Source organism: Oncorhynchus mykiss, chromosome 3, assembly GCF_013265735.2.
Source record: "Oncorhynchus mykiss isolate Arlee chromosome 3, USDA_OmykA_1.1, whole genome shotgun sequence".
NCBI classification, from domain to species: Eukaryota; Metazoa; Chordata; class Actinopteri; order Salmoniformes; family Salmonidae; genus Oncorhynchus; species Oncorhynchus mykiss.
Window position 1 is genome coordinate 33,531,920 of NC_048567.1, and position 16,984 is coordinate 33,548,903.

A 16,984-nucleotide genomic window follows, 5' to 3' on the forward strand; every position below is an offset into this window, starting at 1 on the left:
TTCATGGCCCAAGCAAGTCTCTTCTTATTGTTGTCCTTTAGTAGTGGTTTCTTTGCAGGAATTCTACAATCAAGGCCAGATTCACGCAGTCTCCTCTGAACAGTTGATGTTGAGATGTGTCTGTTACTTGAACTCTGTGAGGTGCAGATAATTGCTGATTTCTGAGGCTGGTAACTCTAATGAACTTATCCTCAGCAGCAGAGGTAACTCTGGGTCATCCTTTCCTGTGGCAGTCCTCACGAGAGCCAGTTCCATCATAGGGCTTGATGGTTTTTGCAACTGCACTTGATGAAACATTCAAAGTTATTTACATTTTCCGCACTGACTGACCTTCATGTCTTAAAGTGATGATGGACTCTCGTTTCTCTTTGCTTATTTGAACTGTTCTTGCCATAATGTGGACTTTTACAAAATAGGGCTATCTTCTGTATACAACCCCTATCTTGTCACAAAACAACTGATTGGCTCAAACGCATTAAGAAGGAAAGAAATTCCACAAATTAACATTTAAAAAGGCACACTTGATAATTGAAATGCATTCCAGGTGATTACCTCATGAAGCTGGTTGAGAGAATGCCAATAGTGTGCAAAGCTGTCACCAAGGCAAAGGGTAGCTACTTTGACACAGCCTTGCCTTCACTCCTTATCAAAAACACGTGTGTGTGTACTCAAGGTTGGCCATAAACCTATATGGCTATTGAAGATTTCATGGCCCATCATTTTTAAAAGTGCTCCTACTGTAAGGCATAAAAGCCAATATTCACTCAAATTAAATGATTAATAACAGCCCCTAGCTCTTTTCAGTATGGAATATAAAATTAATTATTCTTCATAAAAATATTACCACATGCATTTGACATTTATTAAATACAATTAAATAGTTGCATTATCTTATCCAAGCAAAAAATAGTAGTGTTGTTAATTCATGTAGCCTAACTTCATTCCTCACTGTAGGTAGACTTTCGCTCATGCTCATCGCTCTGTGTTGTCACTGGGAGAGCTGTCAATGTGCCCAAGAGAGCATTCACCGGCGCATCCACTTGTTGACTTGGGTTCATAACAGAGTTCAGGGTTACTGTACGCTATTTAAAGAGGGAGGCAACATGGCACACGGTTTAGTCAAACGGGAATCGGTCGAGAGTGAGATGCATAAATCCGAAGACCAAAGTAAAATGTTTGTTTACACGAAGAAGAGGGGGTATGACGTTACACGTAACCCCTATCTGAACAAGGTAACCAAAACAAGTGCTTTTTGTGTTGACGTTTCTTTTCTAAACGAAGTGTTAGCTTTAGTCTACATGGTTAGGAGTATCAGCTTCAGAGCAGGCTATATTTAGATTTAAAGGAGCCCAGTGCCCCTCGGAGCGGGTTACATGAAGTTGTACCACTCTCGCCTTTGCGGGTTTTTTCCCAAGTAGCCCTTAGCTACAAGACATGACGCGAAAGCCCATCCTCCCCGCGTAAAACCTATTACACAAATTCAGCTTTTCAGATATTAAATAACGGCCCACTGTCAGCCTTCTGTGGATGATTGAGACTTGTGCGTTTAACATTAACGCGCGAACAATATATTATTTTCATTTGGTAAGTGGAATAACTAAAATTCGGTCCCCTGCTAACCTTCGCAATTGCACGAGTGGAACGAAGCATGGGTCCCCCCTCGACTTGCTTGTCAGACTTCGAAAACTCTTCCAGTTTTTTTGTTGTTGTTGTTGTCACAGGCTGCCACTTTAGGAACGTGTTTTCGAAAATAGCACAGAGAGGCCGGCAAAACGGTTGAACGAAATTAGCTAAAAGCTGTCAGGAGGTAGCTTTGCTAGGCAACAAAGCATAGTCATTGTGTCAGTCTGAGTTTGGTAACGGAGGGAGCTTTCGAGCGTTTTCTTTTGTCGGACGAGCCCTGCCTCCCTTACAGATTTACGGTTACAGGCTAGTGAGGCTACATGTTGTTGGTCAACCTGGGGAGAGTGACAGCCTACTATCCCTGTCCATGGTCCTGATCAGGTCATCACGATTACAATTCGTATTTTACAGTATATTACACGTTTGCAGAACTTACTATATGTTTACAAATTCTAGCTAGCTGGCTAATGTTAGCTAGGTTAGGGGTTAGGGTTAAGTTTAGGAGTTAGGTTAAAGGGGAAGGGTTAGGTAAAAGGGTTCAGGTTAAGGGAAGGGCTAGCTAACATGCTAAGTAGTTGCCAAGTAGCTAAAAAGTGGTAAGTCGTTGAACAGTTGCTAATTAGCTAAAATGCTAAAGGTTGGCCGTGATGGAATTCGAACTCGCAACCTTTTGGTTGCTAGACGTTGGCGTTACAGGGCAGACCAACCACCCAACTTTCGTTTTTGCCTTAGTTAACCATCTGTCTTATGTAACCATACCAAACATAACATACAGTATCATACTAAATTGAGTGTTCCTAATATACATTTACTATGTTACTTCTAGTCTATGAGACCAGGCTGATTTGGGCTGGTGTCATACAGTATGTTTCCTTTGACGCTGTAAAAGAGAAGAACAAGGACTTGGAGGTCACTTGTAAGCTTTAGTTGAGTACTTGCCATTCAACTGCTAATTAGGATACTTATCTTGTATTTAAGCTAACACAATACATGTAGATATGAGTGTTATTTAATTTCAATAGATTACATTTTAGAAATTAGGTAAGAGAAAATTGAATGACCCCGCTATATACCCCACCCTTGGTCTCGAATGTCCTCTCTGATTGCCTTGAAGCACGGCATGACGCCATTCAGCAGTGGAAGTCTTTGGGTGAAAGCTCTCCCTTATCTGATAAAGAGTGGCATTTACTACTGTTGAAATGGCTGTCAGGGTCCTTGTCCCTACCTAGCTGCTGATAAGTCAGTCAGTGCAGTTCAAACATCCTGTTTCCTGGAGGGGGGCCCAAGGCCCCACTGCTTACACTGAGCCTAGTTTGTCAGGAAGGTTAATGAGTCCACTCCTCTAAGACCAGCTCTCACACAAGGAGTGCATGCACAGGTGTTTGTGAGCGGGCATGTGTGTGTGTAATATGATGGAAAATTAGGTCACATTTTTTCTATTCATGTGTCCTAACACATTATGGTTTTGAGTGATGTCTTTTTTTTACACTGTGAATGTGGCTGGCTGCAGTTGGAGTATGGTTAGGCTTTGCCTTGTGTTGTACAATTCCATACCTCAGTTTGTTAATCCAATAAGAAGTAGGCTGCCCTTGACAAAACCCATGTCATTTTGGTCACTGGGAGCACTGAATCTGCCTCTAATCCCCAGTCATTGATAAGACTAAAAGCTTTAGCCAGATTCTTGCTTCTGCTGTTTTGACTCAAGTTGGTCATGTCAGCTCTGAACCCTGTCTAAATTGTTTGTTTACATCTAGTAAACTGGTTGTTTAAATTAACATTTAATCCACTTAGTAGACGCTCTTATCCAGAGAGACATACAGGAGCAACTAGAGTTAAGTGCCTTGCTCAAGGGCACATCGACACATCGATCTAGTCGGCTCAGGGATTCAAGCCAGCGACCTTTCAGTTATGCTCTTACCAGCTAGGCTACCTGCCGCACTTCCCAGTTTGCACCTCAGTGGTGTGAATGGACCGTCTGTACAAGAGAGCTGTAGAGGTCTCAGACTGGACAACTATGCTGTTAGTATATGGTGAAACATGATTGGTCTACTGATTTGTGTTTAGTGTACCCCAAATGGTCTTTCATTTGTGATTGGGCCTCTTTGGTAAGAAAATTGGCCCTCCAATGCAAGCTTGAATTTGAAATTGGATAGTGAATTTGACAAGTTGATTGGTCAGACAAACACAGTGAATTTGATTCTGGAATGGCATTGAATGTTGAAATTCCAGAAGGAATGGCTGAGATTTTTATTTGAGTTGCACAACTTCTCAAGCATGCTTCACTAGGTGCAAACCACAGAGACACTTGTCAGCACAACAATATTTTATTTGGATGGTCATATTGGATTTGGTCACATGGCTATGAGCTATCTGAGACCCTGGCTGGTCTACCCATTATATTTCTATGCTCATCTCTCTGTGTCAGAGTATGAAGAGTGAATGTTACGAGACCCACAGTCCTTCATGTTTTGTGGTGAGGCTTTTCATGTTACTTACATGTCTTCCATCGTAATGAGCTAGCTAGAGCATGTGTTATTGCTTTGTTTTGGAGAAGACTGGAGGTTTAATGAGATTAATTAAGAAACACTTCTTTCAAACTGCTTTCATTTGGGAGTCATTGGAGACTGAGTGCAGCAACCTATTTATTTATTTATTTATTCTGTAGTAAACGTGCTTCGTTTGGAAAACTTTAAGTTAAGCCTAATTCCCCAAAAGACTTGTCAAGACCAAAGTACAGGCTTTGTACAGCAAAGTACAAGTCAGTGTGAGTAAAAAATTGGCAGGTCTATTTGCATCGGTCAAAGAAGGCTACAATGGGTTTCTCTCTTTGTTAATTGATAATAACCGAGATTTTAAAAGAGAGGCTATATGAATAGGTTTAGGCTACTTGCTTTTACAGTTTTCCACAATTGTTTACTCACATTTGCTGAATCTTTGAGCCATTTTCCCAAAACTCTAAACACAAAACACAAAAACACAAAACTCTACATATCTCTAGCAAAAGCAAACACTGCATTCAAAACTGTTCTCTTTCCAAAATATTTTTTGTTGCATCAAAATGACCCACACGTCATATGAATAGATCTGTCTACCAACCAACAACACACTGATGTGCTCAACACAAAACACTTCTATGAATTTCCCATCAGTAGATTTATGGCTTTTCATTGTTACACTGGAGCCAGTTGTAAAATATTGTTACAGTAATGTATACCTACACAAATATACATAAACACACACAAATGCAATACAAAATGCAGTACTTTTGAACACTTTCCATACACAACAGGAGAAAACCAGGACAAACATACAGTAAGATAAAGGGTTTTTTGTACAATTTTTTTTTTTTTTTTTTTTTTTTTTATTTTTTAAGTGGCTCATTCTTTCAGAACTCTAAACAGAAAAAGACGAAAACACATGCAAAATGTAAGAAAAAAGACTTCAGGCTGCATCCTGCCTCTTATTTTGGTCTGACCACAGCACCTCATCTACATCACAAGTGATGTTCTCCTTGGCTAAACAGCGGGGAAAGAATCTTCTGGAGTGACGGATCCAGCCGCCGAAAGCCCCCACATCAACTTCACCACATGCATCCTCCATTGCCTGGAGAAGAGGCATGCGTGCGAGGGGAAACTAAAAAACTAAAATCCTAAACTTGGGGTTTAGGAATGGGGAATATGGTGGGAGGTATAGAACAATACATTGTGGGTGGTCAATGAACCAGTTGCGGACCAGAGCAGCCCGGTGGAAACTCACGCTGTCCCAGATGACAACATACCTGGGCTGCTCTGGTCCACCCCTCTGCTCGGCTGGAATAAGGATGCCATGTAGTGTGTCCAGGAATGTGATGAGAAGGGCGGCGTTGTAGGGACCAAGGTTGACATGGGGATGGAGGACTCCTTGCTGGCTAACGGCTGTGTACATGGTGATATTCCCTCCATGCTGTCCAGGGACATTCACAATGGCACAGTGGCCAATAACGTTCCGTCCCAGTCACCTTCTTTTGGCTAGGTTGAAGCCAGCCTCATCAATGTAAATATAAATGTGCTGAATTGCAGCGGCATCCAGCTCCAAGACTCTCTGAAATAGACATTGGCGATCACATTGACCTAGAGCAGTCAATATGGTGAGGCACAATACACTGGATTACAGTACTGTAATGTGTCTATACAGTGCTGATATGATAGTAAATTCACAGTCTAGTATTTACTTGCACATATTCATAACGCTGTTCTTTAACTCTGAGTCTTGCTCAAATGGCACCCTGTAGACCTGTTTCATCCGGCTTCGGTTGCGCTGTAATACACGGTCCAATATAGACAAGCCCACCTGGTGAATGTTATTGAATATTGTGTTGTCTGCAATTATGTGGTTCTGAATTTCTCGTAGTGTAATGGTATTGTTTGCCACCACCATGTTCACAATAGCGGTCTCCTGTTCTGGTGTGAACAGCCGGTATCTTTCACCATGGCCTGGCCATGTCAGTTCTGTAGAAGATCCACAAATAAGATACGATTGGTTACAGTAAGCTAAAATAATAAATTTTCTTTCAATATGAAATGACAGTACTATAACTATTGGCCAACAATCACTGAGTAGCATAGGCCTACTCATATGTCAGACTGCAGAATACTATAGTATACATACACAAAGAGCATAGTGTAGATGGTAGGTAACTTATCGGTTCTCATTGCTGAATGTACGGATGATGTATGCAACCGTGTAGCGGCTCAGGTTGAGCTGAACTCTCTGCCCAGCCTCCCTCATACTCAATCCATGGTTGAGCACATGGTCAACCAATGTGGCCCTGATCTCATCTGAGACAACTGTCCTTCCTCATCCTCCTCTTTCCCCTCTTCCTCTCACTCCTTCACGTCCAGCTCTTGCTTCACCGTTGACTTCCATTTCCCTCCAGAACAGGAGAGCTCATCTGTGGCCTTTTATAGTGCTCAAAGCTCTGATTTCTAAGTGAACAATTCAGCAACTAGTGCTTACACCTGTGAGGAGTGGGTGTTGCCAATTGGTGTTTAGAGCTTGGCATTGTGGTTGGCGTTGCTTTCCAATGGGACTAAAGAGATTTTCATTTTGAATGTTGTGCCTAATGTAGGGAACTGTGTTTCGCAAAAAGAGTGATATAGAATTGAAAACCGAGTGTAAAGCAGGAATTGTTCTTGCAATTTTGCAGACTTGGTGTAGGGATTTGGTCCATGACTTTCAGGTTTCGGTGATTTGCGTTTCAAGATCCAATTTTAGTGTGTAAACAATTGGGGAAAACTGTAAAGAACGTTTCTTTTTATATAAGTAGGGCTAAACCACAATTACTTTTGACCGCCAGCAGGCAATGAAGCATAAGCACTGAGTGCAAAGACACTGAGATTGCTTTCTTGAATGCACCAGCTTAGGTTTGGTGTGAGCTACCTGATACCCTCATAAGTCCGGTCGAAACAGACGTAGGCATACACACTTAAACACACAAGCGCACAGGTAAGAATAACGTTTTTCTCCTCTGAGGAGAAAAAGGCTTTTTATGCGGCGGAGTGAACCGTTCACTGTCGACCTTGTCCATGAACCAGCAGGAGGAAATTAGAGGAGAAGGTAAGAAATGACTGCTAAATTATGTTCTGCTTCTCAACAACAGGCAGCCTTCTGTGGGCCCAGCAGTGGGACATTGTTGCCCTCTCCTGGGTTCAGCACACCCTGGGGATATGTGTTTGCCTCCCTCACCTGATCCACTTCAGCCTCAGACAGGAGCCAGTGAGCGGGACAACACACTAATTAATGCTGAGGGACAGAGGTTGCTAAAAGTGGCGTGTCCTCACATTTGCAAGAGTCAATTTCGTTTTCATCCCCCTCCACTCACTCTCCCTTCACCTCGTACCCCTCCTTTCTCGCACCACACTCACTCCACCTCTCTGAAAAGGTGGAACAGGATATTATAGGTGTGTTTTCTATGTGCACACTACGCAATAAAGAAACAAAGTGGGGAGCGAGGCAGAGAAAGGGGGTCTCTGTGGGGAGGAAGAGAGAGCTGGCCGGACTCCACAGACGTCCTCTGTCTCTCTGGGTTGATCAGGTATTAATGAGCAGCCTGTGTGAATCTCAGGCCCCCAGGCCACACTGCAGCCCTCAGACGCTTGCTGGGCAGGCCGGCATGTCACAAAACGCTGGCATGAAAAACAAGAAGAAGTGAAATACGCTCTCTGAGCATCCTATCAGGGATGGTGTTTTACTTCAAACACCGAGGTAGTGGAGCACAGTTGACCCAACAGATGCCCATTCAGTGGGTCTTTGTGTGCTAACTAAGCTAACCCTGTGCTGAGTGTGGTCATGGTATGGATGGACACTTGGCCCTTAGCATTCATTAGCGTGAATGAAGACCTTGACCTGGGACAGTCCTCTGACGTCTCTGGATGTTAAGGAATATGGCTCTCCTCAGAAGACCCCTATCATGCACAGAAGATGTTCTGCTGTTCATCATGGATTGGTATTCAATTTCACTAAAATTGTGTGGAATGGTTCAGTCTGGCATCAATTTTCAACTCTCCAGAAAATGGAGATCCCTTAATTAAGAAGTAATATGCAGTTTATTGAGGTTTAAAATAGCTGGTGTTACGTAACATTTCAGCCCAAAATACAAATTGTGTTGAAGATCCAGACCACAAATTGGATGCCCCATTTGTAACCACAGGCTCCACATGACATCGCAGATGGCCCCTCAGACAACAGACGTCCATTAATCTGTGTTCTTGGCTTAGTGAAAACTCTGTGGAACAACACTGTATCTGATTGGATGACGAGGATTTGCTGGAATGCTAACTGGCTGACCCTGGCAATGGAGCTGGGTTATCATAACCCTCTGTCTCTAACAAATGGAAGTCATTATTAGCCTGAATGATTCTGAACCGAACTGTTCTTTGGTTGCTACTCCCATTGGCCTTCTCTCCCTATAGTTAGCTTCTTCACAAGCCTTGCATCTTCCTTTCACCGAGTTTAGAATAAATACATTTAGAAACAAACATACAGATGGCATCAAATAGCTTTCAAATCTGTAATGGAAACATTTCTAAAACTGTAACTTTGGATTTTGGAACACTCTTTAGGGGTTGCTGGTTGGAAGACCAGCCAGTGATTGAGAGGGACTGGTTTTGTGTGAATCCACATTTTTTTTTAAATGTATTTTATTTAACTAGGCAAGTCAGTTAAAGAACAAATTCTTGTTTACAATGACGGCCTAATCCGGCCAAAACCTGAACCTAACGACAATTGGCCAGTTGTGCGCCGCCCTATTGGATGTGCTCCAGTCTGGCTGGGCTGTAATACTTGGACCAAGGTATAACATAATGCTGTCCTAATTGGAAAAAGGCACCACTGGATGCTTGTGGGAGTATGGGGCCTAGCCCTGACTTGTTCACCTACAGAATGAGCGTGTCTCTCCAAGTATTTTGTAATGTTTGGGAAACTATTGACCGACGGTCACAACTCTATGTGGGGGCCTTGTGGCTGATGTGTATAATGTGTACACTGTCCTCTAAAGACATAGGCCATTATATTATGAGTAGTACAGAAACATGTTTTTTTAGAGCCAATGTGAGATGCAGGCGGGTGTTAGCTGGCAATACACTTTCATGACACTGTTAAACTGATGATTGGCTATGGGACAAAGAGTGCTCTGTTCTTGCTCTATCACAGGTCAGATGGTCCTGTCAATCTCCCTCTCTAAACTGACCCTAGAACTCCCAGAACTGTGTGTGTGATGTCACAGGTATCTCAGGTGTGGCCAGGTGCCTCCAGGTGTGGCGGTGCGACCGCACGCATCGCCGGCCGCCAGACATTCCACTGATGGACTGGAGTGGAGCGGCCAGACGGGGAAAGTGCAACCCTGTTCCCCTCCAATAACTCAACCTTGGTGGCACCTGCCAAGCAGCCTCATTTTACCCTGTCTCACACACACACACATACACACTCACACACAAGATCTCCATCTGCCTGTTCATTCTGGCTTTTTTTTCTCTGGGACAGACCCGTCTAAATCCCCTAACCTGCTGGTTCGTTGAGGCTATGTGTTTTCTCTAAGACATTTCTTTCCAAGTCTGGACAATGGACCAGCCATTAGACTGGTCCCAGACACATAGAGGGAGACAGTGATGGACTTATCGCCTGACTATAAAGCATGGCTCAGACCTCCCATCCCCACCCATCTGTTGCTCTTGTTTCCTCAATACAGCTTTTGTTTGTTGTTTGAAAGGGAACATATTGGAAAGTCCTGATATCAATATGGGTCTAGAGCTGGAGAACCAAGGGATTAACCAAAAGGCCAATCCAAGTGAGGCTAGTCAGTGGATTTGGAATTTGGAATGACCGATTGCCTATTGTATCATAAAGGATGTTGTATGAGGATATTGTCTGATAAACAGGTTGGGGGTCTGGTTTTGGCACAACTCCCAAAGGACTTTGAATATGCCCAAACGTCAATGACTGAAAGTCAAACCTGGTCAATGGGCCTCCATATTCACTTTCTAGGATACAGTGGAGAAACACAGTCCAGCCTGCACAGGCAGCAGCACAAGCTCGCCACCAAGCACATCACTGGGAACTGGAATGCTGTCACAGGGAAAGTGATTGTTGAAGACCAACGCTCTATCCCCATGAGCTACTGGCAATGGAGTTATGTTATGGGGTTGCAGTGTTACAGCCTTTGCTCATTATAATGGTGAAGGTGTTTGCATAGCTAGAAACAAGTTCAATGCTTCATTCTTTTTCTCCTTTGCGTTTTTTTTTGTGAAGATTCATTCAGTGCACAGATGTACAGTGGATCGTCCTTTAAAAGTTGCAGCGTACTTACTGCAGCACAGCTTGCATGGTGCTGCAGAATTCTTTGGCACGTTATTTAAGTGTCAGCCATTGTGAACATTAACATTAATGCTAGTTAGTGCTAGTTTGACCACCAGAGGACATGTTTGAGAAGTATTTGATATCCTTCAATAGTGGCTGTACTAGAGATTTTATTACTTTTTTTTTGTAAGAACGTAGCATATGTGAATGATTTTAAGAAATTTTGCTTAATTAATTTTATTAATATTATGATGTTTCTATTCCAAGTAAAACAAAAAACCCTCTGGGTTTTCGTTAGGATGGAACAGAAAATATGACGCTGTACAACGGGAGAAGGCTACAGTACTGGGCTGTTAAGGTAAAGAATCCCTGTGTTGTGCGGGCATGCAGGAGACCGGGGTTCAATTACCCGACGGGGAGGAAGGAGTAGGCTGTCCTTGTAAATAAGAATTTGTTCTTAACTGACTTACCTAGTTAAATAAAGGTTACACTAAGAGCATAACATTTCTACACCCTAATTGTATAATTGTAGTCCAACCAATACCCAAATGGAGATTCAGTGAACATAAAAATAGAATTGATTTATCAAGACCAGCATGGCTGTCGTTAAAACGTGGCCAAAGCACTTCAATTCTGATGATTGTACAACTGGAAATAAATAAATCACCTGATTTATTCAGTGTTGTGTTGTTATTTTGAGATAGCAGGTCAACAAGGATTTACTTTAGCCACATTTACTTATTACTGAGAACAGAACGGAAGCTAAATTGTTTAGGGATTTTCCAGGGAATTTAGAGTGAAGAGCAATTCAGTAGCTAACGGACTTAGACAGGTACGTTTCTTCCTCATATCTAGTCTACCTTAAAACATTTCTGTAGCCTACTTTATACTTAAAGGCTATACAGAAATGTTACATCTGGGGGAGCTCCTGAGCCAGAAGGTGTATACTAAAATGGACAGACATATTGCTCAGAAATGACCTCATGACCTCATGTTGCACAGATTCTTTAATATGGATTTAGCTGCATTCTGGGTGTAGGCTCGGTTCAGCTGTCACAAGGGAACACCATGTTGAATGTGACAGAAGCCTTGTGACAGCTCTGCTTGTTTGCATAAATACTTGTGCTTAGCGCTGTCCATCAGTCGTGTCATATCAACCCAGACTGTTTTTGGAACTAGACTAATGTGTGCTAAAGAGGTACTGGCCTGAACTATGTGAATGTTTAGCCCAAGGCTTCAGAGTTGCCGATTTGATTAGAGACTTGGACTCTTGCCCGACAAGACTGTATCCCCCGAAGGACCCCCATACACAGAGCATGAAAAGTCTCAAGAGAAGACCGCGGCGGAAGGCTGCATTTGAAAAGTCTTACATCCCACACCCCGGCCGTCCCCTCTTTAGTCAACACCATCTCTGTTTTCAAAGCTGTTTAACCAGCAAGTGTCCATCCAGTCACAAGTTGACACCTCACTGATTTTCAGAGCCCTGCGGCTCACATATTTTCTCCAAAGGATGACTTTGAGAAGCTCCTCTCAGTCAAAAGAGAATGGGAGCCCAGATGGGTGGAGTTTTCAGGATGAGGATGACTTAATGGAAGCGGAGATAATCTAAATCTAGGCTTTAATGTTGTGCTGACTAATGGTGGTTTTGGAACAGCGCTGGGCTGTGGTATGCCATATGGACGTGTCTGTGATGGTTGTATACTCTGCATGTTGTTCGTGTCCTGTGGGACACTGTGTGGGGCTGATTGCTGGTCACGGTCACGCTGTCATCCGGTCTCAAGAACGTCTCAGTCATCCAAGGTGACGCCACGTCCAAGCAGGCTTAAACACAATGGCAGTAAGCAACTGACAAAGAAGCCAATTTAGAAATGAAATGTACCTGTCAGACTGTCAACAGATGTTCTGGATAATGTGAAGCTCTTCAGCATGGTGCTGTTGAAGATTGACAGCTTAATGATCGAAACTAAACTAAGGCTGGCCTTTACTCCTGAGAGCAAAATTGTGTGTTAAGTCAAAATTTGCCTGTTTAATTTAGAGAAGTCAGTTGTGACGTATGTTGGGAAAGTTTCATAAATAGCCTTTCCAGAAGGCCTTGTGAGTCTATCTACTGGCCCTGAACATGTCCCCCCCCCCCCCCCCCCCCCCCCCCCCATGGTGTCCTTGTCTCTCTATTTCCAATAGCACATCTCTCATAGACTACTATCCTGTTTCACACCACCACCGACTTTTCCTCCGCATTTCTCAGTTAAAGTAGGAATGCCTCCATGTTCTCTCTCCACTTACCCTACTTGTTCCTGCTGAGTTATTATTACTAGCTGCAAATGTTTAGGTCCTGATGACAACCGCTCTCTAAACAAAGTTGGCATATTAATGTGTTTTCTGCCCGTGATTCCAACTAATGACCCAATTTGTCTTGGTAAGCGAGTGTTTACAAATGTTGTAGCAGCCGTAAGGCCAGGAATCAGTGGAAGGAAGGTTGAAGTTGAAGTTCTCAAAGTGTACATCTATTTACAAGTCTTGGTGATCCAACAGTGAAGGCGTCATGTATACAACGAGTAGATTTATAAAATATACATGGGCAACCGCCCTAAGGAAATAGCCTCTGTATTAGGCTAAACCTGTCCTATCGGAACAGACACAAGTAGTGGGCAAGACTACACAGCCTCCCTTTGAGAAACCGAATCATTAGTGTCTAGTTTGAGAAACAGAAGCCTCACAAGTTGCGACCCCTGGGATGCTGGTCTTCTAGGCAGAGTTGCAAAGAAAAAGCCATATCCAATAAAAATCTAATATTAAGTCTGTTTCTCAAACTAGACACTCTAATGTACTTGTCCTCTTGCTCAGTTGTGCACCGGGGCCTCCCACTTCTCTTTCTATTCTGGTTAGAGCTAGTTTGCGCTGTTCTGTGAAGGGAGTAGGACACAGCGTTGTAAGAGATCTTCAGTTTCTTGGCAATTTCTCACATGGAATAGCCTCCATTTCTCAGAACAAGAATAGACTGACAAGTTTCAGAAGAAAGTTCTTCGTTTCTGGCCATTTTGAGCCTGTAATCGAACCCACAAATGCTGATGTTCCAGATACTCAATTAGCCTAAAGAAGGTCAGTTTTATTTTATTATTATTTTAATGGACAAAAAATGTGTTTTTCTTTCAAAAACAAGGACATTTCTAAGTGACCCCAAACTTTTTTCCGTACCTCTCCTTGCCCCTACCTGGGCTCAAACCAGGGACCCTCTGCACATATTGACAACAGCCACCCTCGAAGCATCGTTACCCATCGCTCCACAAAAGCCGCAGCACTTGCAGGGCAAGGGGAACAACTACTTCAGGTCTCAGAGCGAGTGATGTCACAGATTGAAACGCTATTAGCGCTCACCACCGCTAACTAGCTAGCCATTTCACATCGGTTATATATATATAGTAGGAAATTGATAAACATTTATGAATCAAATGGCAAACAATTTACACAATGAACGTGCACACTTTTGAAAGGCTTTGTTTAGTTAATGAAAAAAGATTTGAGAGTTAAATATTATTGCTGTTCAAATAATAAGTAGTTGTTCTGAAATTATTAAGGAGGGCTAGGTCTATACAGTAAGTGTGTGTGTGTGCGCGCTTGTGTATTTATTTTCTTTAGCAACATTGATATTGAGCCTTCTTAGCCAAACACAAATCACTGTACAAAAGCTTTGTCTTACTTGATTTATCTAACTAAGTCCCTTTCCCCTCTACTCACCCACAGTTTCATGTGTTGCACTGAATGACGTCTCCCCTATATTAGCCTGTACGTTAGGTCTGTGCTCTGACCCTCTTTGTCCTGTGGAGGAGAGGGAGAGAGAGAGACCCCAACACACCCTAATTGACAAATTTGCTTGAGGGTCTGCTATACAAATTGATGGAAAGTGGCATTGGGGGAAAAACATACATTATGAAATCCATTAACACAAACAACAAGTGTGCCGTTAGAATTGACAAAAAACACACACATTTCTTTCCAAAGAGCCGGGGGGTGAGACAGGGATGCAGCTTAAGCCCCACCCTCTTCAACATGTATTTCAACAAATTGGCGAGGACACTACAACAGTCTGCAGCACCCGGCCTCACCTTACTAGAATCTGAAGTCAAATGACTACTGTTTGCTGATGATCTGGTGCTTCTGTTTCCAACCAAGGAGGGCCTACAACAGTACCTAAATCTTCCGCACAGTTTGTCAGCCCTGGGCCCTGACAGTAAATCTCAGTAAGACTAAATAAAATGGTGTTCCGAAAAAGGTCCAGTTACAATGACCACGAGTACAAATTCCATCTAGACACCAATGCCCTAGAGCACACAAAAAAATTATACATACTGTACCTTGGAATAAACATCAGCGCCACCTGTAACTTCCACAAAGCTGTGAACAATCTGAGAGACAAGAAGGGCCTTCTATGCCATCAAAAGGGACATAACTTTCGACAGACCAATTAGGATCTGGCTAAAAATCCTTGAATCAGTTATAGAACACATTGTCCTTTATGGTTGTGAGGTCTGGGGTCCGCTCACCAACCAAGAATTCACAAAATGGGACAAACACCAAATTGAGACTGCATGCAAAAATAGAATCTGTGTACAACGTAAAACACCAAATAATGCATGAAGAGCAGAATTAGGCCGATACCCGCTAATAATCAAAATCCAGAAAAAGAGCTGTTAAATTCTAGAGACGATCTAATGTTAAATACTGTTGAAGTAATATATCTACAGGTTCATCGGCCTCACCGAAAGCCCATTCTTGTGGGAAGCTGTATAAGACCACCAAGTGCTAACAGTCAGTATTTGGATAATATGTGTGAAATGCTTGATAATGTACAGTTGAAGTCGGATGTTTACATACACTTAGGTTGGAGTCATTAAAACTAGTTTTTCAAACACTCCACAAATTTCTTGTTAACAAACTATAGTTTTGGCAAGTCGGTTAAGACATCTATAAGTAATTTTTCCAACAATTGTTTACAGACAGATTATTTCACTTATAATTCACTGTATCACAATTCCAGTGGGTCAGAAGTTTACGTACACTAAGTTAACTGTGCCTTTAAACAGCTTGGAAAATTCCAGAAAATTATGTCATGGCTTTAGAAGCTTCTGATAAGGCTAATTGACATCATTTGTGTCAATTGGAGGTGTACCTGTGGATCTATTTGATGGCCTACCTTCAAACTCTGTGCCTCTTTGAGGAACATCATGGGAAAATCAAAAGAAATCAGCCAAGACCTCAGAAAAAACACTGTAGATATCCACAAGTCCGGTTCATCCTTGGGAGCAATTTCCAAATGCCTAAACGTACCACGTTCATCTGTACAAACAATAGTACGCAAGTATAAACACCATGGGACCACGCAGCCGTCATACCACTCAGGAAGGAGACGCGTCCTGTCTCCTAGAGATGAACGTACTTGGTGCGAAAAGTGCAAATCAATCCCAGAACAACAGCAAAGGACCTGAAGATGCTGGAGGAAACAGGTATAAAAGTATCTATATCCACAGTAAAACGAGTCCTATATCGACATTACCTGAAAGGCCACTCAGCAAGGAAGAAGCCACTGCTCCAAAACCGCCATAAAAAAGCCAGACTACAGTTTGCAACTGCACATGGAGAAATGTCCTCTGGTCTGATGAAACAAAAATAGAACTGTTTGGCCATAATGACCTTTGTTTTGATGAAAAAGGGGAGTCTTGCAAGCCAAAAAACACCATCCCAACCGGGAAGCACGGGGGTGGCAGCATCATGTTGTGAGGGTGCTTTGCTGCAGGAGGGACTGGTGCACTTCACAAAATATATGGCATCATGAGAGGAAAATTAAGTGGATATATTGAAGCAACATCTCAAGACATCAGTCAGGAAGTTAAAGCTTGGTTGCAAATGGGTCTTCCAAATGGACAATGACCCCAAGCATACTTCCAAAGTTGTGGCAAAATGGCTTAAGGACAACAAAGTCAAGGTATTGGAGTGGCCATCACAAAGCCCTGACCTCAATCCCACAGACAATTTTGTGGGCAGAACTGAAAAAGCGTGTGCGAGCAAGGAGGCCTACAAACCTGACTCAGTTACACCAGCTCTGTCAGGAGGAATGGGCCAACATTCATCCAATGTATTGTGGGAAGCTTGTGGAAGGCTACCTGAAATGTTTGACCCAAGTTAAACAATTTAAAGTCAGTGCTACCAAATACTAATTGAGTGTATATCAACTTCTGACCCACTGGGAATGTGATGAAAGAAATAAAAGCTGAAATAAATAATTATCTACTATTATTCTGACATTTCACATTCTTTAAATAAAGTGGTGATCCTAACTGACCTAAGACTGGGAATTTTTACAAGGATTAAATGTCAGGAGTTTTGAAAAACTGAGTTTAAATCTATTTTGCTAAGGTGTATGTAAACTTCCAACTTCAACTGTATGTGATATCAACAGAGAAGTATATTTTTGGAGTGATTTAATATTGACTGTCTCTCATCAAGCTGTTCACTCACAATATAATAGCCATAT

General features: G+C 42.5%; 1 protein-coding gene across 1 annotated transcript in view; it reads left to right on the forward strand.

Annotated features, from left to right (window-relative positions):
- Positions 1-965: 965 nt before the first annotated feature.
- me1 (malic enzyme 1, NADP(+)-dependent, cytosolic) overlaps positions 966-16,984 on the forward strand; it is a 120,182-nt gene continuing 104,163 nt past the window's right edge. The window contains exon 1 of the mRNA XM_036973913.1: positions 966-1,232. Coding sequence (XP_036829808.1) covers positions 969-1,232 — 264 coding nt within the window. The 5' untranslated portion in view covers positions 966-968. The remainder of the gene's footprint in view (positions 1,233-16,984) is intronic.